The sequence below is a fragment of the Carcharhinus amblyrhynchos genome, chromosome 10, assembly GCF_965287045.1.
Source record: "Carcharhinus amblyrhynchos chromosome 10, sCarAmb.v2.hapA, whole genome shotgun sequence".
NCBI lineage: Eukaryota > Metazoa > Chordata > Chondrichthyes > Carcharhiniformes > Carcharhinidae > Carcharhinus > Carcharhinus amblyrhynchos.
In genome coordinates, this window is record NC_137333.1 from 662071 (window position 1) to 685594 (window position 23524).

At 47.2% G+C, this 23524-nt stretch overlaps 1 protein-coding gene across 1 annotated transcript in view; it reads right to left on the reverse strand.

Annotated features, from left to right (window-relative positions):
* Positions 1 to 21757, reverse strand: part of rasa3 (RAS p21 protein activator 3) — a 144356-nt gene extending 122599 nt beyond the window's left edge. Inside the window, exon 1 of the mRNA XM_080198037.1 lies at positions 21650 to 21757. Within this exon, the coding sequence (XP_080054163.1) occupies positions 21650 to 21704 (55 nt within the window). The 5' untranslated portion in view covers positions 21705 to 21757. The remainder of the gene's footprint in view (positions 1 to 21649) is intronic.
* Positions 21758 to 23524: the final 1767 nt, after the last annotated feature.

Here is a 23524-nt window from a genome sequence, read left to right on the forward strand (position 1 = left end):
AACTTGAACTCTGGGCAAATCGGAAATCCACAGGGGCTGCTTATGATCTGTGAGAAACTGACTCATCCACTAATCTTGTTGCTTATCCAACTGGGAGCAGAATATTAAAAAAATTTGAAACCCCTCACTGAGTGATTTTGTTGCTTTTTCTGAAGTATTTGCTAATTTACTGTAACATTTGGCTCCCACACATAAACCTGAACAAATGGCGATCTTCTCGATGAACTGGGCTGTGGAATTTTCTTTATCTTCCACCAAATAAAGAGGAGATTATATCGTGGGTAAAGAAAGGACAAAATCACATTTATATCACACTTTTCACGACCTTGGAATGTCCCAAAGTGCTTTACAGCTCGTGAAGAAGGTTTACAAGTGTAGCACTGTTGAAATTTAGGAAACACAGCAGCCAATTAGCACACAGCAAACTCTAACAAACAGCAGCCAGTTAAATCTCTTCTTAGTGACGAAATAAGCATCAGCCAAGGTAGCAAAGAGAATGCCATTGTTCCTCTTCCAAATAGTGTCATGGGATCTGTTCTGTCCACTCGAAGGGTCAGATAGGACCTTGGTTTAGTGTCTCATCTGAAAGGCAGTGCCTCCCACACTGTTGCAGTCCCTCAATACTGCACTGGGATTGACAGTCTGGATTATGTGCTCAATTCTCTGGGGAAGAACATGAACCCACAGCCCTTTGCTTTTATCTCTCTTAAGTTTCCTCTCAACCTTCCTTTCTCCAAAGAAAATAGTCCCAACCTCTTCAATCTGCTCCGGCACCCCGTTTAGAGTTGTACCCTTTATTTTATATTGTCTTTCCATGTTCCTCCTCCCACAATGAATCACTTAACTCCTCTCCACATTGAACTTCATCTGCCATCAATCCACCCATTCCACCAACTTGTCTATGTCCATTTGAAGTTATACACTATCCTCCACACAGTTCACAATGATTCCACCTTACATAATCTCAACCTATCAGTAAATTCTCCTCTGTGTATTTACACAGGGAGCGGAAATGTGGAGTTCTTCCCACTAGAGGGGCTGGCAGGATAACTCACCATGTTTTCCAGCCCTGATCTCATTAATTACACAACCAAGTGTTTTGCAGTGTATTCTGTGGTGGGGGCAGGCCTGGGTGGCACATACTCCATCATCCTATCCAGGCGCCATCTTGAAAAGGCGCCCGATGCCATTGTCTCACTGTTGAAGAATGAAGAGGGATCTCCAGGAACATTCTGTGGCTGGAAGATGGACTTCCTCCAGGACACTTCATCTGAAACATCTGCTTGCAGATGTTCCTCCACCCACTGCCGTGGTGTTCCCGGATCCAAAGTCACTGCTAGCCTCCATCCGAACTCTGGGGGCAGCCCTAGGCATTTCAAGTGAGCCCCAACTTCCGCACGCCATGTTGTTCTATACGTGTTTGGCACCAGCGCGATTTCTGGCTGGCGTCACGGACAATCTGGAGCAGGTGGTTGTACCTTTACCCAAATCCCATTAGTGGGATACAAATCAGGTTCATGCTGGGGCCACGAAGATTTCCCAATCTGCCATGTTGGGAAATCCTGCGGAAAATCCTGCAGCAAATTCACACTGGCATAAAACTGATATTTGGATTTCCTGCCAAATTCTACCTCCCCCCCCACCTTTCCCTGCAACTCCCCCCAGCCATTGAACCAGCAGGTGTGTGGCATGGGAGAATTCTACCCTGTGTTTACACCACAGCTGCAGTTTGGAGGGTGCAGCAAAATCACTTTGTACACGGGCAATATACTTGCAGTCCTTTCTGTAACTTCCTCTAAATCACAAGATAGGTTTTGACGAAGGTCCTGCGGCCTGTTTAATCTCATCCTACTAGAAAAACAATCCAACCATCCTGCCATCGCAGCACTGAACTGCTTACTCAATCAGCCCAGTGTTCCTGGCCTCAACAATCTAACCCGACAATCTGTTCCAGCTGTTGTTCGTCCTCTGTGGAAAATATACTTCCTCAGGCCTGGCTAAAAATACCAGTTCTGGTCTCACCCTCCCTGTGTTAGCAGCTTAACCGTTTCAGACATGCAGGAGTTCAATATCCCGTGTCATAACTTGCCCATCTTTACGCCATCCAATACACATCTGGATGATAAACTGAGCCATTCTCTCCCTAAATCTCCCCAAATATCTCCTGATTGAACTCAATGACAAAATTTGCTTTGGAACTAAAGGCAAAGTGACCAAAACCTCGATGAAAGGGGTGGGTTTTCAAGAGGATCTCCCAGACCAGGAGGGAGCTAGAGAGGAAGAGACTTAGGCAGGAAAGAGGTTACCAGCTACCAGTTGTGGCCAGGGCAAAGAGGACACCAGGTGGAGCCAGGTTTAAGAAAGGGAAATCTTAACTCCTCCTAACTGCCCATCCAAAACGCTGGGTTTGGATCAGGTGGGGTTTTTAAATGTAACAACCTCAAATCCACACCCAAGCTGTCTTGACACTGCCCACTTTAGTTGGGCAGCATGATCAGCACAGGAGTGGAGGGCCGAAGAGTTCCTGTGCTGTAATTTTCCTAATTCTTTGTTCTATTTTTAACAGAACTGGGGGCAAGTGGAGAGGGGCAGTGCACCCACCCCCAGGAGATGGCTGGGCCCATCATTTAAATATTATAATGAAGCCATTTATTTCTGATTTGATCTGCATTTTCAATTTAACTGGGCAGGAAGGGAGAGGCAGGAGGAATGCCAAGTACTGCTGGATCCAACCCATAAGGGTCTTTCCATCTACCCGCAGGATCTGGCTCAGCTGCTTCCCCTTCATGCTGGGCCCCACCACTCCAGTGATTTTACACCCGTTACCCACTCCCATACCCCTACCCCAGCCCCGTGCCCCAATCCCAATCCTGCCACATCCTCCCATCAAGCCTGTCTTCAAGACTCCCCCACCCCTCCCCCCTCCTCTGTCCAGCCAGGGTCTCCAACCTTCTTCCCGTCCTTGCAATCTTCCCCCATCCTCATAACAAGTTCTTGAATCTTCCTCCACCCCAACCTATCCAGCCTCTCTCCAGCGATGACCTATCACTGAAGACCCCTCACAGCTGCTGGCTGTGGAACAGACTATGCGAATTAGATTCGACCATTAAACTTGGCAGCACAGCTCCCGAGGGAAATTAGACCATTGTTCCAGGCTTCCTGAACACAACGGTACCCAAGTCTCCGTCACTCTCTCCCTATCTCCGATCTTACACTGGGGCCAGGGAATGCATGGGGATCATCAGGACAGAGATGGTGGACAATAAAGTTTTGAAACATGAGTGTAAGATGAGGCTTGGGGGGGGGGGGAAGGTCAGAAAGCAAATCTTTGAATTGAGCTGATGTTGCTGGAGCCACCAGACTGAAGTAATGTCATATTTTTCTGGGATGTGGGCAAGACTGACAAGGCCAGCATTTAGGAACAGGGAATATAGGAGCAGGAGAAGGCCATTCAGCCCATCGAGCCTGCTTCACCCTTCAACATGATCATGGCTGCAATGCCTTTTCCCACACAACCCCCATGTCTGTTTCTGTTATTGGCATTTAGAAATCCCTCTCTCTCCCTTCTAAAATAGTGAAGTAACGCTTGCTACCTGCCAACCCGCAGGAACAATTCCAGAATCTTTAGAATTTTGGAAGATGATCGCCAATGCATCCACAATTCCTATAGGGCGGCACAGTGGCACAGTGGTTAGCACTACTGCCTCACAGTGCCAGGGAGCCTGGTTCGTTCCTGACTTAGGTAACTGTCTGTACGGTGTCTGCATGTTCTCCCCATGTCTGCATGGGTTTCCTCTGGGTGCTCTGGTTTTCTCCCACAGTCCAAAAGACATGATGGTTAGGTGCATTGTCCATGCTAAATTCTCCCCCAGTGTACCCGAACAGGCGCCGGAGTGTGGCAGCTGGGGTATTTTCGCAGTAACTTCATTGCAGTGTTAATGTAAGCCTACTTATGACATTAATAAGTAAACTACAGTAACTTCTTCCAACACTCTGGGATGTATAATACCAAGTCTCAGGCACTTGCCAACTTTCAGTTCCATTAATTTTCCCAATACAACCTTCTTACTAATATTAATTTCCTTCAACTCCGCATTCTCCCTCGTCCCCTGGATTTCTACATCTGGGAGATTTCCTGTATCTTCCCTCGCAAAGACAGATGCAGAATCATCATTTAGCATCTCTGCCATTTCTCTGTTCCCCATTATGGATTCTGCTGATTGTGCCTGTAATGAACCCAAACTTCTCTTAGCCAAAAGCTTTCTCTTTACATACCTATCGAAGCCAGTATCTCCAGCCCGTTTTTATGTTTTGTGCTAGATTGCATTGATATTCTCCCTTTCTTCATCAGTTTCTTGTTGCTGCTTTTCACTGTTCTAAAGCAATCTTCAGGTTTACAACTATTTCTGACAACTTTATAAACCTTTCCTTTAATCTCGTATGATCCTTAACATTTTCCGTTTGTTACATTTGTTGCCTATCCCAAATTGCCTTTCAACTGAATGGTTTGCGAGGCCATTTCAGGAGGCATTTAAAGTGGATTTAGACTCACGTGTAAGCCAGACCCGGTAAGGGCAGCAGATTTCCTTCCCTAAAGGGAATTTGTTCGTCAGATGAATTTTACTCCAATCAATGATAGTTTTCTTGGCCATCATTACTGAGGCTAGCTTTATACTCCAGGTTTTAACTTCCAGCAGCTGTTATGGTGGGATTGAACCCACGTCCCCAGGACATTAACTGGGTCTTTGGATTACTGGCCCAGGGACATTATCACCATGCCACCATCTTCCTCCAATTGATAGCTCGAATATTTTATTAATTTCTTTAAGCTATTTCTCAATACTTTTCCACACTGTAGTTGACAAGGTGTTTTGCATAAACCTAAATGCATGACGGCATCAGAAGGTTTTGCATAAAACATTGATTTCACTGATCATTCCGTACACGTATTATCATTATACAGAATGGAGCAGGTTTCGCATTTTCTTTATTCCTTGGCGATGTGCTCCTCCCAGTTTTTGGCACGCACCCTAGCCACTCCGAACCATATCCCAGCACCTTGAGGTAATCTGACCTGAAGGTGAAGGGGACAAAGGTGGAACATAGCCTTGCTTTTGTCCCGGTTTATTCAAACTGGCTCCTGAGGCCAGTTGGAACTGCTCACAAACTTGGAGGAGCCTGCAAACAGACAATGGGTCCGAGCAGAAGACAGCCACATCATCCATGTACGAGGAGTCTTTGACCTGCGTGCCTTCGCTGCCTGGGATTGTCACTTCTCTTAGTCCTGGATCTTTCCTGATGGACTCGGCAAAGGGTTCTATGCAACACACAAACAGGACGGAGGAGAGAGGGTAGTCCTGCCTGATTCCAGATCTGACCTGAAAACTATCTGATTCCCACCCATTGATTGAGACTGGGCTCCTGATATCTGTGTAGAGCAGTTAGATCCAATTGTAGATTCTGTCCCCAAAACCCATTTTGGAGAGCACATCCATCATGTAGCTGTGTGATATTCTGTCAAACGTCTTCTCCCGGTCTAGGCTGATGAGACAGGTATCTATTCACCTGTCCTGCACATTGGCGATCGTATCCCTGAGTAGCATGAGGCTATTAGATCCATCCACGTTTGAGCAGGATGGATCACTGATCCCAGAGCAAACTTGACCTGGTTGGCGATGACATTGGCTAGAATTTTATAATCCATGTTCAACAGTGAAATGGGTCGCTAATTTCTAATTTCTTCCCTTTCCCCCTTCTGCTTGTAGATGAGGGTGATGATGCCTTTCCTCATGGATTCTGACATTCTGCCTTCCAGAAGCATACTCTCGTATACTTCCAGGAGGTCCAGGCCTGTCAAATCCCACAACTCCGAGTAAAACTCAGCCAGTAAGCCGTCGCTTCCAGGAGTTATACTCGTCTCAGATGTCTGGACAGCCTTTGTCGGCTCATCCAGATACAACGTTCCAATAATGTTTTTTGTTTCTTTTGGTACTTTATTCCCGATCAAAAATCCAACTTGGCCCAATCAGAATCCCCACAAGAGAGACAAAACAGATCCAAGCTGACAAGACAGGCCATTCCTCCTGCCTTGGGCTTAATCAAACAAGATCCAAGCTGACAGGATGAGGCATTACACCCCCTCCTGGGCAGGATCTGAGCTTCATCTTAGCCAAAAGGCCAAAGTGGCTTTAAAAAATTTATTCATGTAAAGTCTCAGTGTAACCTCATTGGCTTAGACTAGGAACAGGATCCAAAGCTACATTTGATCTTTGCCAAAAGGCCAATCTTTTTTTTAGTTGTACCCAATCAAATCTAATCAAAGTGCAATTTAAAGTCTCAACCAGTGAGACATTACAGATCCAAGGTGACAAGACAGGCTGGCCTCTTCCAGTTTTGGACTCGATCCACATGATCCAAGTTGATACGAGCAGGTCACATGTGCAATAATGTTTCTGCTCAATTCACCCTGTGACCTCCATCAAGTACTTCCATGGCTGGAGCGCTGTTCACAGCTACACCCAATGCCTTTCACTCACTTGGCCACTTGTTACTCTTATTCCATTTAGGCAACTTTGACGACAATGCACAACACACAGCCTTAAATATCTGTGTTGGAGCTTAAAACATAACCCTAACCTTTCAACCACACTGACGCATGAATCCAATATCAATTCAATATGCAAATTGACAAATGTGAGTGTTTGGAATTATTTAAAGTACTTCCTTAAACGAGGGCTGGAATTTTCCAGCCCGTCACACCAGCAGGACCTTCCAATCCCATCCACAGAAACGGAGATTTCAATTGATTAAACAGAGGGGAACAGATAGACTGAATAAATACAGAGCAATCTGTGGGGGATTGGGGAGCAGGGGGAGGATGAGGACAGCTTGTATAAATAGTCATTTAGAAAGGCACAGGTTTATAAAACATGGATTTGTTAAGGGTTGATTTTATTCCTCTTACTTGAGTGAATCTTTTGAGGAGGTAATAAAGAAAGTCAATGAGGTTAACAGCTTGGTGCGGTCTGTATCGACCTTAGTAAGCCTTTGGATAAAGTTCACATGGTAGACTGGTAGAGTATGGGGTGATGTATCTGGGAGAGAAAACAAGACAAGAGAACTCACAATAAATGAGATACTGAGAAGTGGAGAGGAACAGAGGGATCCTGGAGATCCTGTCCACCGATCCCTGAAGGCAGAGGGCCAGGTAGAAAAAGTGGTTAAGAAAGCATATGGAATATTCCCTGTTATTTACTGAGGTATAAAATATAACAGCAGAGAGGCTGTGTGAGAACTGTAGAAAACACCAGGTAGACCACAGCTAGAGTATTGGGTACAGTTCTGATCACCGAACAACAGCATGGATATGCTGTCAGTGGATAAGGTGTAGAGGAGATTTACCACAATGTTGCCAGGAATGGAGATTTTAGTCATGAGAAGAGAATGGATAAACTGAGTCTGTTTGCTTGGGAACAGAGAAGACTGAGGGCATGTAATGAAGCTGTGAAGATCTGTGAGAGGCTCAGATACAGCGGGTGGGAAGGGTCCATTTTCAGTGAGGTCAGTATCTAGGAGGCAGAGATTTAGAGTAATCGGCAGAAAGAGGATCAGAGGGGAGCTGAGGGGAGATGTTTTTACCCAGGGGGTGGTGGTGGTTCAGGACTCAGTGCCGGAAAGGCGATTGAGGCAGAAACCTTGCTCACATTCGAAAAGCCACTTTGATATGCGCTTGAAATTCCGCAGCTTAAAGGCCACAGATCGAGAGCTAGAAAGTGAGGTTAGGCTGAGTGGCTGTTTCAGACCGGGCTACATGGTCTCTTTCTGTGGTATATCAAACCTTCACAGAATCAACAGCTCCACACTCTCCCGCCCACTCACTACCCTCTGTGTAAAGTGCTTAAACATAAACTCTCCCTTCACCCTTCCTGTCCTAAGCATCAGGCTTCTTGATCTTGAATTTACGACTATTTGAAATAAAGTGGCATTTATTTTAATTACATCTTTAAGACCTGCCGCAGTACCTGGTATCCACTGCTCTCGATAAACACACTCAGTTCAATCACATTAGTGATAAAGCTATGCAGCTACCTTCCTTCACAGCTGAAATATTAAGTTAGAGAATTTTGCATTCTTAAACATAGCAATCTTCAGCACGTCAATGGCTGCCCCTCCATTATAAGGTCAGGGGTGGGGATGTTCAATGATGTTGCACAATGTTCAGCACCATTCACAGCTTCTCACATACTGACGCTCGCCGTATCTCCAAGACGCAAGACTTGGACAACGTTCAGCTTTGGGCTTCTAAGTAGCAAGTAATATTCATACCATACAAGTGCTAAGCAATGACCATCTCCAACTAGAGGAAATCTAGCCACACCACCTCCTCTCACCATCAACATTCTGGAGGTTACCATTGACCAGAAACTGGACTGATATGAACTGGGCTAGTCAAACAAATATTGTGGTTCCAAAAGTAGGTCAAAAGCTAGGAATCCTGCAGCGAATAACTCACCTCCTGACTCCCCAAAGCCTGTGCACCATCTACAAGGCACAAGTCAGGAGTGTGATGAAACATTTTCCACTTGTCTGGATGGGTGCAGCTCCAGCAACACTCAAGAAGCTCAGCACCATCCAGGACAAAGCTGCCGCGCTTGATTGGCATCCCATCCACCATCTTAAACGTTCACTCCGTCACCATCGCACAGTGACAGCTGTGTTTAACATCTGCAAGAAGCACACTGCAGGAATTCACCAAACCTGCAATTCACCAAAGACCTCTTTCAACAGCATCTTCAAGATCTGTGGCCTCTACCACCTGGAAGAACAAGGGCAGCAGATACATGGGAACACCGCCGCCTACAAGTTCCCCTCCAAGTCACTCACCATCCTGACTTGGAAATATATTGGCTGTTACTTCACTGTCACTGGGTCGAAATCCTGAAACTCCCTCTCAAACAGCACACGGAGTGGAGGTCCCAAGGCAGCTCATCCCCTCCTTCTCAAGGGCAATTAGGGATGGGTAATAAATACTGGGAAGCCAGCGGCACCCACATCCCGTAAAATAATTTTTAAAATCCCATGGTGCTGGAAAGGGTACAATTATTATCTCTATTATTCAAGTTTTTGTTTCTGGATACTGTACAAAATGTTTAAAGCTTGTCATGTTGTGTATCAGAATGGTTCCATCATCACTTGCCTCCCTGAACTGCCTGCATCTGGAGAAAGATTCTGTGGGCTTGCCAAATATAACACTGCTCAAAACCTTCATTCCCTACCATTCTGTTGCATAGGCAACTAAACTGTTTCTTGTGGGTCACGTGCTCTGCACATTAAAAAGCAAATCTCTCTCTCAGTGCTCAGAACAGAATGTATCAATAAGGCCAGTGTTCAGATTCCCTAGCACCAGCACACCCCCCCCCCCAAAACAACACTGAGTTATCGTCAACATCCCTACCCCCTTCCCCCAGGGGGGCCAGCTCCCAATTAAATGTAGCATTCATGGGCAGAACAGCAACACTCACAGAGAGGAGAAAACAAAACTGCATTTAATTTCAATAAGGAGATTTAGCAGCAAGGAGAGAGAGAAAGAGATGGTGAAAGGTCCGTCCTTTATCAAACGCAATACTACAGGAAATGATGAACAATGAAAGGAATTTTACTAAGATTCCAGATGTACCATATCACAAATCCTATAACAAGAACAGCAAGCTATAAAAGATCTCCACAAAAATACCAAAATGAAAAACAAAATGCTAACTAGTCTGGGCTAATGACGTGAAATCTTGGCATTAGATCTGCTGCTTTCTACTTTGCCAACAGCAGTTCAGTGCTCCACATTCCCTCCCGTTTCACACCACTTGTTTTCCAGGGTTGATCCTGAGCAAGGAAGTGGAGCTCTCCTTACACAGCCCACACAGCTCTGTTAGAAAGCCCTAGCTTGCAGGCAATGTCTATTAAACTGCTGCAGAGCATCAGCAAAGACCCTCTCACTGTGCTGGGACTTGTCAGCAATAAAGGAGACAGTTCTGAATATGTCCCATGACAGAATTTAAGTATTTTCTTTAAACACATTCTCGGGATCTGGGCATTTACTCACAATGTCATCGCGTGCTGCCTATAATGTGTTGCACTTGAGGGGCAACCTTAGTTAGGCCGCGCTTGAAATATAGTGTTCAATTCTGATCGCCTCACTACCAGAAGGATGTGGGGGCTTTGGAGAGGGTACAGAAAAGGTTTACCAGGATGTTGTCTGGTACGGAGGGCATTAGCTATGAGGAGAGGTTGGAGAAACTTGGTTTGTTCTCACTGGAACAACGGAGATTGAGGAGAGACCTGATAGGAGTCTACAAGATTATCAGAGACATGGACAGAGTGGATAGTCAGCAGCTTTTTCCCAGGGTGGAAGAGTCAATTACTCGGGGACATAGACTTAAGGTGCGAGGGGCAAGGTTTAAAGGAGATGTACCAGGCCGGTTTTTTTTACACAGAGTAGTGTGTGCCTGGAACTCGCTGCCAGGGAGATAGTGGGAGCAGGTGTGACAGTGACTTTTAACATGACCAGGGATATGGTCGACAGAAAGGTAAGGGGTGTTAGTTAAGTCAGGTAGCACGGTCGGTGCAGGCTTGAAGGGCCGAAGGGCCTGTTCCTGTGCTGTAATTTTCTTTGTTCTTTATTGTGGTGAATTATCTTTGCGCTGCAGTGCTGATGGTAATCTGTACTCAATCTTTCTAAGTCTCATACAGCTTTTTGTATGAGAATACAGAGTCACCCACTTTAATGTGGGAATGGAGTCACATATAGACCCTTCAACATTACTGCACTGAGGGTCAGTACTATGGGAATACTGCACTGTCAGAGGGTCAGTGCTGAGGGAGTGCCGCACTATCAGAGGGTCAGTGCTGAGGGAGCACCTCACTGTCAGAGGGTCAGTGCTGAGGGAGTGCCGCACTGTCAGAGGGTCAGTGCTGAGGGAGCACCGCACTGTCAGAGGGTCAGTGCTGAGGGAGTGCCGCACTGTCAGAGGGTCAGTGCTGAGGGAGCGCCGCACTGTCAGAGGGTCAGTGCTGAGGGAGTGCTGTATTGATGGAGGTGCCATGTTTCAGATGAAAAGTTCAACCTTCTCTGCCCTTTTATGTGAACATTAAAGATTCCACTTCACTATTTTGTAGAATCGTGGCATTCTCCCCAGTGCCCTGGCCTACATTTACACTCTCAAACAATATCACTGAGACACAATGTCTGGTTATTTAAACACTGATAATGGGATCTTGCTGTGCACAGATTGCATGCTGTGTTGGTGTGAGAATAGTGACCTCAGCGAAAATATTTGTGCAAAAGCTTGCAATGGCCAGAGGATGTGAAAGGTTCTATGACTTGGAGGTGGCATTGTCCAACCTCGCAGGAGAGCCTTGGACAACCCTGACCCAATGTCAAAGAGGAACAGTATCCTGGGAAAATTAATTGACAAGAATGTCAGTAAAATAGATTATCTGGTCATTTATCTCACTGCCCACTTCCCACCCATTTCCTCTCTCCAGAACCTCCTCCACTTTACAACTCTCCAAGATCTCTGTGCTCCTTCAATTCTGGGGCAGTGCAGAGGCACGGTGGTTAGTACTGCTGCCTCACACTGCCAGGGACCCAGGTTTGATTCCCAGCTTGGGTCACTGTCTGTGGGAAGTTTGCACGTCCTCCCCATGTCTGCACGGGTTTCTTCCAAGTGCTCCGGTTTCCTCCCACAGTCGGAAAGACATGCTGGTTAGGTGCACTGACCTGAACAGACACCAGAGTGTGGCAACTAGCGGATTTTCACAGTAATTTCTTTGCAATGTTAATGTAAGCCACACTTGTGGCTAATAAACAAACTAACTTACTTACTTTCTCGAGCATTGTGGGTTTTAATCACTCCATTGCCTTCCGTTGCCTGGGCTCCAAGCTTGGAAATTCCTAACCATTTCTGCCCCTCTATCCTCCTCGAAGTCACTCCATAAAACCTCCCGCTTTGACCACATGTTTGGTGAGCGGACCTCAATGTGGCTGGGTAGCAAATTCTGTCCACTGTGAAGCTGCTTGAGATGCTTTTAGTTGTCAAAGGTGCTATATCAATGCAACTTACTGCTCCTGTCATAAGCTGCTTTTGGAAGCAACACTGTTGTACATCTCATTTAGTTTTATCTTCTTTTTCTGACTGACCCAACAAGTCAATTTCAGTTTGTAACTAATTCATAGCTATGACTCTTTTAACAGTAATTACCATCCTTAAAAAGGCTTCGGTAAACATTATGAAAAATTACAGAACTTTTAAAAACTAGACAACTGGTAAAGAAGTGTTTACTTTTCACAGATCTCACTGAAGTAAGCACCAATCGCTGAAATAAATCTGAATCAGTCACTTTATTCAATCATTTCTAATCTCTCCCTCTCCCCAGTTCCTCATAACATCTCAGTAAACAATGCATGTTTCGTTATGAATTTCTTTTAAAAGAATTGCTGGTTATATCATGTTTCTGATGTTGATTTATTTAACCGCAGAAGATTTCCTTTGAAACAGCTGTCACTATCTGGAGATTTAGGTGACAGTTCTCACAGTTATTCAAGAGTCTTAAGTCATAATGAAAGGTTACAGTTCAGCGCTGTCACATTGTTTACTCCCTATAAACAGTCCCAAGGTGTTACTGGGAAAAGAGAAATCACCATTAAATCAATATTAGAGTCATAGAGGTTTACAGCATAGAAACAGGCCCTTTGGACCAACTTGTCCATGCTGCCCAAATTTTACCACTAAGCCAATCCCAATTGCCCACATTTGGCCTATATCCCTCTATATCCGTTTTATCCATGTAACTATCTAAATGCCTTCTAAAAGACAAAATTGTACCCCCCGCTACTACTTCCTCTGGCAGCTCATTCCAGACACTCACCAACTTCAGTGAAAAAATTGCCCCTTTGGATCCTTTTGTATCTCTGCCCTCTCACCTTAAACCTCTGCCCTCTAGTTTTAGACTCCCCTTTGGGAAAAGATATTGGCTATCTACCTTATCTATGCCCTCATTATTTTATAGACCTCTATAAGATCACCCCTTAGCCTTCTACAGTCCAGGGTTAAAAGTCCGAATCTATTCAATCTCTCCTTATAACTCAAACCACCAATCCAAGTAGAATCCTAGTAAATTTTTTCTGTACTCTTTCTAGTTTAATAATATCCTTTCTATAATTGGGTGACCAGACTGTACACACAGTATTCCAAGTGTGGCCTCACCAATGTCTCGTACAACTTCAACAATTCTGAAATGCTGTGTAATATTTGTGCAACCCTCTTTAGAAAGAAAGCCTTCCATTTCTATTGCAGTTTTCATGTCCTCAGAATATCACAAAGCCAATGAAGTACTTCTTTCTCTGTGGTCAATATTGTAACACAGGAAACAATTTGCATACAGCCAATTGGAATTTAATGTTGGCAAGTGTGACGTGGTCCACTTTGGTAGGAAGAATGGTAGGAAGGACTATTACTTACGGAGCGAAAAACTGCAGCAGGCGACGGTGCAGAGGGACCTCGGGGTCCTTGTGCATGAGTCGCAAAAACCCAGCTTGCAGGTGTAGCAGGTGGTCAGGAAGGCAAATGGGATGCTGGCCTTCATAGCGAGGGGGATTGAATATAAAAGTAGGGAGGTCTTGCTGCGGCTGTATAGGGCATTGGTGAGGCCGCAGCTGGAGTACTGTGTGCAGTTTTGGGCGCCGCACCTGCGCAAAGATATTTTGGCCTTGGAGGGAGCGCAGAGGAGGTTTACTAGGCTGATACCAGAGTTGAGGGGGTTGAGCTATGAGGAGAGGCTGAATAAACTGGGCTTGTACTCGTTGGAGTTTAGAAGAATGAGGGGAGATCTCACTGAGACGTATAAGATGATGAATGGGATGGATAGGATAGAGGTGGAGAGACTCTTCCCGCTCAAAAAAGACAGTAGGACTAGGGGGCACAGCCTCAAGATAAAAGGGGGGCGGTTTAGAATGGAGTTGAGGAGGAACTTCTTCACTCAAAGGGTGGTGAATCTCTGGAATTCTCTGCCCGTTGAAGTGGTGGAGGCTGCCTCGCTAAATATTTTTAAGACGCGGGTTGATGGGTTTTTGATAAGAGAGGGGATTAAGGGTTATGGGGAGAGGGCGGGAAAGTGGAACTGAGCAGCGACAGATCAGCCATGATCTTATTGAATGGCGGGGCAGGCTCGAAGGGCTAGATGGCCTACTCCTGCTCCTATTTCTTATGTTCTTATGTTCTTAATTTGCACATAGCAAGATCCCACAAACAGTGATGTAATCATGACCAGATCAGTTATTTTAGTGATTCAGCTAAAGAACAAATATTGGACCAGGACATCAGGACGAACTTCCATGATCCTTCTCCGACTCTGCCCTTCACTTGAAAGGGCAGAGTCTTAGTTCGACATTTCATCTGAAAGACTGTTCTGCTGACAGTGCAGCACTCCCTCAGTACTACACCGGCAATGTCGCCTAAGGCGTGTGCTCAAGTCTCTTTACAAACAAAACAGAACGACAGACAGAATCCTTTTATTGTTTTAGTCGTGCATTTTGCTGTTCAAAAGGTGTTTTACTGCTGCTCAGAGGAGCCTAGGAAATGTGGTTCAATCAGAATAGTTCAGGAGACGGTGAGATTGGATCCCAGGAGTGAGAGAAATGATGAGAACTGAGTTCTAGTTTGTGGGGCAGTGTCACCAATACTGGGAAAAATGGGAGCTGTGCCATTGGAACGGTCTACACCTGAATCGCGCTGGGGCCAGTGGGTCACACAATGAGGGAAGCAGAGAGGATTTTAAACTACATAGTGTGGGCAAGGGATTAATTTTGGAAAGATGTGTTAAACCAGAGAGTTAGAGACAAGGCAAGAGAGAAAGGTACAAGCATGGGACAGGGTAAAGAGACCATGACAGGAAGGGAGTAAGAGAGTACATTTCTAAGTAAGTTAACAGATGTGAAGGTTAGGTTGATTGGCCATGCTAAATTGCCCATGGTGTCCCAGAATACGTAGGTCAGATTAGTGGTGTAAATATGTGAGGTTGTGGGGTGGGATTGTTGTTGGTGCAAACTCGATGGACTGAATGGCCTCCTTCTGCATTGTAGGATTCTATGATTTCTATTACAGGCTGGATATTACAAAAATAATACAGGAACAAAACTAAAAATTCTGTATCTAAATGTAGCATTTGCAACAAAACATATCAATTGAAAGTGCAAATAAAAATAAATAAATAAAATCTGATAGCATTACTGAGACTTGGCTGCACGATGATATAGACTGGGACCTGAATATTGAGGAAATGTGACAGTTATGAAAGATAGGAAATTAGGAAATGGTGGAGGGGTGGCTCTGTTAATTACTGATGGTGCTGGTACATTATAGAAGGATGACAAAGTTCAGGAAATCAGGACATCAAAGCAGTTTGGGTCAAGATGAGTAATGTTAAGGCAGGAAGTCACTTGTGGGAGTGGTGTACAGGCCCCCTAATGGTAACCACATGGTAGAGCAGAGTATAAAAGAAAAGGTAATGTCAGCTTGTCAAAAAGGTACCATGATAATCATTTCAATCTACAAAGGTGGAAAATTCAGATGGGCAAAGTTAGTATAGATAAGTACTTCATAGAATGTTTTCAAAATAATTTCTGAGTACAGCAAGTTCTGGAGCCGACCAGAGAGCAGGCTACCCTAGAGCTGGTCTAATGAGATAGGTTTAATTAATAACCTCTAGGTAGCAAAGATAATGATATGATTGAATTTTACATTCCATTTGAGGGGGGAAAGACTGGGCCCAAGACAAGTATCGTAAGCTTAAATAAGCAAATTTGAGGGCATGAAAGAGGAGCTAGCCAAAGTAAACTGACAAATGAGGTAAAGCGACAGGTCAAAAGAGATGCAGTGGAGACATTTAAAGAGATATTTCAGAATATTTAGAATAGATACATTCCAATAGGAATGAAATGTTCCAATGGGAGGGCCCATCATCTGTGGTTAAGTAAAAAAGTTAAAGTCAGTATCAAACATAAAGACCGTCTGAACTTTCAGAAGGCTTTCAACAAAGTCCTATATTAGAGATTAACGAATAAAATTAAAGTGCATAGGATTAGGGGCAGTGTATAGAGATAAAAAAAAACCCCGCTGGACAGACAGGAAACAAAGAATAGGAATAAACTGATATTTTTCCAAGTATCAGACATTGACTAGTGGGGTACCGCAGGGATCTGTGGTGGACCCCAGCTATTCTTATTTGTACAGTGCACAAGAAACAATATACTTCACTGTACATTAATACATGTGACAATAATAAATATAATCTATTCACAATATATATTCATGATTTAAGTGACAGAACTAAATGTAATATGTCAGATCTGCAGACAATGTAAAGCTGGATGGGAAGGTGAGCTGTGAGGAAGATGCAGAGATGCTTCATTGTGATTTGAACAAGTTGAGTGACTGGGCAAATGCAAGACAGATTGCGAGGATGAAGGAGAGGTTATGCACTTTGATAGCAAAAACATGAAGGCAGGTCACTATCAGAATGAAAACAGAAAATGCTGGAAAAATCTCAGCAGGTCTGACAGCATCTGTGGGGAGAGAATAGAGCCAACGTTTCGAGTCTAGATGACCATTCGTCAGGGCTGCTGAAATTTTTCAACAGTTCCTCTTTTTGTTTCAGATTCCAACATCTGCAGTATTTTGCTTTTATATTATCTGAATGGCTGTAGATTGAGACAGGGGAATGTGCAACTAGACCAGAGTACCTTGGAACACCTATGGCTGAAGGTAAGCAAGCAGGTGCAGAAGAAGGCAAATGGTAAGTTGGCCTTCATTGCGAGAGGATTTGAGTATAAGAATAGGGATGTCTTGTTGCAGTTATACAGGACTTGGCGGGACCACACCTGGAATATTGTGCGCAGTTTCTTTCTTCAGTTAAACGGTGACTACATTTCAAAGGTGCTTCATTGGCTAGGAAGCACTTTGGGACATTCTGAGATGCTGAACTGTGTTGGCCAGAATCTTATCACCGTTCACACTGCAGGACTTTCCCATCCTGCTGCAGTGATTGGAGTTTTAATCGGCCAACAAGTTCTCCAACCTCCCTGCAGTGAGAACGAGGCTTGAATGGCCAGTAAGATCACACCCAATGGTTTTGCTTTGCTCTTGATCTCCCTGTAACATCACCAGATTAATGTACATTTCTAGTCAACAACTCTGATTTGTCACTTTGTGAAAAAATGTGGACATTTTATTCTTGGTTAGAACTGGAGAATCGATACCAAAAACAATCCAATTAGCCCGAGAATTAACTGATGCCATGATGTGTATACAAACAATTGTCAAAGTGAGGGAATATATTTTCCTTAATATTTCAACAACTGTTGACTTGATGGGCCGAATGGTCTCCTTCTGCACTAAATGGACTCTATGATCTGTTAAAACAAGGAGGCAGTGTTGTACACACCTCTCCAATAGCTTGTGGCAGCGGATGGCAATAATCTAGGAAAATAGTTCAATTCAGAAGGTACGAGATGCAGGGGCAATTAACACAGCGAGAGAGGGGGAGGAGGGAGAGAGAGAGACGGAAGGACGGAGGGAGTATCTCCCCCAATACCAATAAAATGAAGGAGATAGTCATTGACTTCAGGAAGTGGAGTGGAGAACATGCTCTTGCCTACATCAATGGGGATGAAGTATAAATGGTCAACTGCTTCAAGTTTCTAGGTGTACAGATCACCAACCAGTCCTGGTCCCTCCACACGATGCTATAGTTAAGCAAGTTTCTACTTTCTCAGGAAGCTAAGGAAATTTAGCATGTGTGCTACAACTTTGAGCAACTTTTACAGATGCACCATGGAAAGTATTATTTTTAGTCATATCACAGCTTGGTATGGCTCCTGCTCTGCTCAAGATTGCAAGAAACTACAAAGGACCATGAACGAAGCCCAGTCCATCACACAAACCAGCCTCCCATCCATTGATTCTTTCCACACTTCCCGCTGTCTTGGCAAAGAAGCCAGCATAATCAAAGATCCCATGCACCTCAGACATTCTCTCTTCCACCTTCTTCCATCGGGAAAAAGATACAAAAGTCTGAGGTCACGTACCAACCGACTCAAAAACAGCTCCTTCCCTGCTGCTGTCAGACTTTTGAATGGACCTACCTCGCATTAAGCTGATCTTTCTCTACACCCTCGCTATGACTGTAACACTGCATTCTGCACTCTCTCCTTTCCTTCTCCCCTTTGCACTCTATGAATGGTATGCTTTGCCTGTGCTGTACGCAAGAAACAATACTTTTCACTGTATACTAATACATGTGACAATAATAAATCAAATCAAATCAAGGGAGTGAGGGAGGGAAGGGGAACAATAGCCCAGTACCTGTATCTAGAACAGGAGGGAATGAGAATGAGTTTCATCCACAGGAGCAGAGGGACAGAAATTCTGAATTAGAAAAGTTCACATTCACTCATTCTATGTTGCAGTGTCCATTGCCTTTGATGTTGGATTAAAAATGTGAGTACACACAGGTGGAGTACACGTTATTGAAAGGATTGTGTTTGCAGCCTGCTGAACCTAGGATTTTCAATGACCACGCTGAGGTGAGAGGACAAAGCCACCATTCAGGAAGGGTTGCATCTCCTTTCAGCTTGGCAAACCCTCTCCCACTGACCCACAAAAATCAAGCTGTTGGAAATACTCAGCAGGTCAGGCAGCATCTGTGGAGACAAATGGAGTCAACCTTCCAGAGTTCTGATGAAAGGTCATCGACCTGAAACTTTAACCCCAAGTGGAATTCTCCTATTCTGAGGCTGGGATGGGGGAATGGAGGGGTGGGGGCTGTCCGGAGGCATCTGTCCCACTGACCAGAAAGCCAGGTTTTCCAGCCAGATATTCCACCTGGAATCTCAGTATTCAGACACAGGGGAGTTTCTCTCTGACTCTCCTGGTGGGCTGGCAGCTGATTCACCCCCATCCTCCCCACCCTCAGCTGGTGGGTTCAAAACTCCTGCTGCCATATTTAAAGCTCAGTCTAGCTCACTAACAGCCCAGCTGTCACCACCAAACCATGCAGGATGTCAGCAAGCCAGAGGGAAAAGGCTGGCAGCTTCATAGAAAAATCTGTTCCTCAATTTAACCCCCCCCTACCACCCCTCTGAGACCCATCAGCCACAAGGTGCCCGCACCCCTCTGGGACCTCTTACCCTCATCTGGAGTCTTGTGCATTCTCTTCCAGTGAAGATGTAGTTTCTCTTTGACCCCCTGGTCTGTGATCTTTTCCTGCAGATTTGTCGGGGTGCAGTTTCCCTCCCCTCATTCTTCCCTCTGCCTTCCATTCTTCATCATCCTTACCCTTCTGCCTGCCATCGTGAACCCTCACCCTTCCCCCTCTCCCTTGCACAGCCCTCCCTCCAGATTGCCCCCTTCCTTTTTCAGCTACCCCCCCCCCCCCCACATTCGCCGCAGGCTGGCTGGGAGAATTCCACCCTCTCTTCACAGATGTTGCCTGACAGCCTCAGTATTTCCAGCATTCATTTCTCTTTATTTTGACTTCCATCATTTGCAGTTTTTTTTTATTGTATCACTGACCTACATCCCATTGTTGCAAAAGAGGTTCCGCCATTCTATTGTCTTAACTGTTAAAAATAATTTTAATTTTCAAAACATTACACCCGCAAACATAAATAGTTCAACATCTTGGACGTTACAGGAACACGTGGGCAGCCGTTCACAAGTCAATTTCAAGATAATTACGGTGTCATAAATTACAAGGAAGCTTGCGTTCTGAACTCCTAAAGAATGACTGTCCGGTATTCATAACAGGAAAACGGATGTGGGAATACTGGAGAGAGGAGAACAAAGAGAAAATTGAAGTTTTACAGACATCTCCAATCTTTCTCCTGTACAGAACCTCAGCAGGTTCCACAGAATAGCGCTCTAGACAGACTGAACCTGGCAAACCATTCTCCCATGACCACAGTGTGTTCAAAGCTACCAAAAACCCTGCAGGGAGTATGATGATACTAGTTTCAGTGGCTTCGAACCACACCAGGGACCGGATTCCCAGCGGAATCATAGTGGAACTGCCACTGTACAGCTTGTTAGCGTGAACCTGCTAAAAAAAGTAGCTGTAAAACTGTGAACAAGCAGGACACAAAAAAATGTTTTCTTTTCATTCAAAATGTACCAGGTTGCCCCTGATCCCTGCTGCTCTCCCACGGGAGTGGGGGAGTGGGGTGTGGATGAGGCGGTTTGAAATCTGTATCTTCCTAGACAGATCGCAGGCACGCTGATGTGAGAACAGTGAATCTGGGCAAGCTGAGGTTAACTGCAACTGTGCATTCACTTTGCAGGAAACACATGGCAGCACTGACAGACACAATAACCGTGCTGCACACACAGCTGAGAAAGATACAAATCATTCAAGCTCACACAATAGATTGCCAAACTCCCTCCAAAATGTACACTTTCTAAATCTCTCCCCGGGCTACTTTTTTTTAAAAAAAGATACACATAATACAGAGCATCTTTTACACGGCAGCTTTCATTGTTACTGGGGGGGAGTCGGCAATACCCTTTCAAAACCAAGAATGAATACACCCAGCCCTCTGCAGTGAACAACTTGCATTTACGTAGCACTCGTCACATCCCAGAGTGTTTTACAGGAGCTTTAACGGACAGATTTTGACATCCAGACTCGGGAGAAGTTTCGGGGGGAATAACCGAAAGCTTGATCAGAGAGATGGGTTGTAAGGAGTGTTTTAAAGGAGAGAAACAGAGAAATTGAGGGAAGAAATTCCAGAGCTTAGGGTCCAGGCAGCTGAAGGCTGAGCTGCCAGTGATGGGGTGAAGAAACTGGAATTGTTGGAGCAGTGATCTCAGGCTGGAGAAGATTTCAGGGAGGGACAATGCCCTGCAAGCTTCTGAATTTAAGGACGGCAATTTTACAACGGAAACATTGACAAACCAGGAGCAAAGTGTTCAGCCAGCACTTAGGTGACCAGGACCAGGCATATCTGGCGAGGGGGGCTGAATAATGGTGAGGGGGAGTGAGGGATGGTGAGGGGGAGTGAGGGATGGTGAGGGGGAGTGAGGGATGGTGAGGGGGAGTGAGGGATGGTGAGGGGGAGCGAGGGATGGTGAGGGGGAGTGAGGGATGGTGAGGAGGAGTGAGGGATGGTGAAGGGGAGTGAGGGATGGTGAGGGGGAGTGAGGGATGGTGAGGAGGAGTGAGGGATGGTGAGGGGGAGCGAGGGATGGTGAGGGGGAGCGAGGGATGGTGAGGGGGAGTGAGGGATGGTGAGGGGGAGTGAGGGATGGTGAGGGGGAGTGAGGGATGGTGAGGGGGAGTGAGGGATGGTGAGGGGGAGTGAGGGATGGTGAGGGGGAGTGAGGGATGGTGAGGGGGAGCGAGGGATGGTGAGGGGGAGTGAGGGATGGTGAGGGGGAGTGAGGGATGGTGAGGGGGAGTGAGGGATGGTGAGGGGGAGTGAGGGATGGTGAGGGGGAGTGATGGTGAGGTTGGATCAAAGGATGTGAGAGGGTCAGTGTTGGCTCCCGCTCGCCCTCCCCGCAGACACCGAGCGGGGATCCCGCCCCGCTCCCGCCCCGCTTACCGATCTTGACTTTGACGCTCTGCAGCAGCCGCAGCCCCTCCGCCTCCAGCGCCATTCCCGCCGCCCGAGCCGCACACCCGCCACCCGCCTCACACCATCCCCGCACTCTGCCCGCCCATTGGCCCAGAGCCCGCCCCGACCGCCTCCCATTGGCCCACAGCCCGGCAGAATACACGCGCTGATTGGACCGTACCGGCGCGCTAGCCTATTGGCTGTAACCGGCTCTTTTCCGACCGCTGATTGGCCAGCCCGTGGAGGCTGGACACCGGCTCTGACTGATTGGTGGAGCGCTGCGACCCGGCACCTTGCCCCAGGATTGAACCGGCAGCGGGAGAGAGAGAGGGAGAGAGACAGAGAGGGAGAGAGAGAGGGAGAGAGAGAGAGAGGGGGAGGAAGGGAGAGAGAGGGGGAGAGAGACAGGGAGGGAGGGGGAGAGAGACAGGGAGGGAGGGGGAGAGAGACAGGGAGGGAGGGGGAGAGAGACAGGGAGGGAGGGGGAGAGAGACAGGGAGGGAGGGGGGAGAGAGAGAGGGGGGAGGGAGGGGGGAGAGAGAGAGAGGGAGGGAGGGGGGAGAGAGAGGGGGGAGAGAGAGGGGGGAGAGAGAGAGGGGAGGGAGGGGGGAGAGAGAGAGGGGAGGGAGGGGGGAGAGAGAGAGGGGGGGAGAGAGAGAGGGAGGGGAGGGGGGAGAGGGAGGGAGGGGGAGGGGGAGAGAGGGGGAGGGGAGAGGGGGAGGGGGGAGGGAGGGAGGGGAGGGGAGAGAGAGAGGGGGGAGGAAGAGAGGGAGGGAGAGAGGGAGGGGGGGGAGGGAGGGCGAGAGAGGGAGGGGGAGAGGAAGGGAGGGGGGAGAGAGAGAGGGAGGAGAGAGAGAGGGAGGGAGGGGGAGAGAGAGGGAGGGAGGGGGAGAGGAAGGGGGAGAGAGAGGGAGGGGGAGAGGAAGGGAGGGAGAGAGGGAGGGAGGGGGAGAGGGAGGGAGGGGGGAGAGGGAGGGGGAGAGAGGGAGGGAGGGGTGAGAGAGTGGGAGGGAGGGGGAGAGAGAGGGAGGGAGGGGACAGGCTTATTGAGGGGAGGGTTTTGGGAGGTTTAGAGGACAGTGACGAGTGGAGGATGGAGTTTGATGGGAGAATGTACAGGGACACGGCTCCCCCCCCACTTTATTCCAGACCCCGCCCCCTCCCTAGCCCAGGTCCCCCCGTCTACTCTGGGCTCCCCCCTCTCGACCCTGGGGTCCCCCCCGACCCCAGGCTCTCTCCCCCCCCATCCCAGGTTCTCCTCCCCCCATCCCAGGTTCTCCTCCCCCAACCCCAGGTTCTCCCCCCCCACCAACCCCAGGTTCTCCCCCCCCACCAACCCCAGGTTCTCCCCCCCACCAACCCCAGTTTCTCCCCCCCCCCAACGCCAGGTTCTCCCCTCTATCCCAGGCTCTCCTCCACTTCTCTATCCCAGGCTTCCCCCCACTTCTCTATCCCAGACTCCTCCCTCTCTTTCACAGCCTCCCTCTCTCTCTACCCCGGGCTCCCCCTCTCTCTACCCCGGGCTCCCCCTCTCTCTACCCCGGGCTCCCCCTCTCTCTACCCCGGGCTCCCCCTCTCTCTACCCCGGGCTCCCCCTCTCTCTACCCCGGGCTCCCCCTCTCTCTACCCCGGGCTCCCCTCTCTCTACCCGGGCTCCCCCTCTCTCTACCCCGGGATCCCCCTCTCTCTACCCCGGGCTCCCCCTCTCTCTACCCCGGGCTCCCCCTCTCTCTACCCCGGGCTCCCCCTCTCTCTACCCCGGCTCCCCCTCTCTCTACCCCGGGCTCCCCCTCTCTCTACTCCAGGCTCTCTGTCTATCCCAGGTTCTCTCTCTCCATCCCAGACTCTCTGACCCAGTTCCCT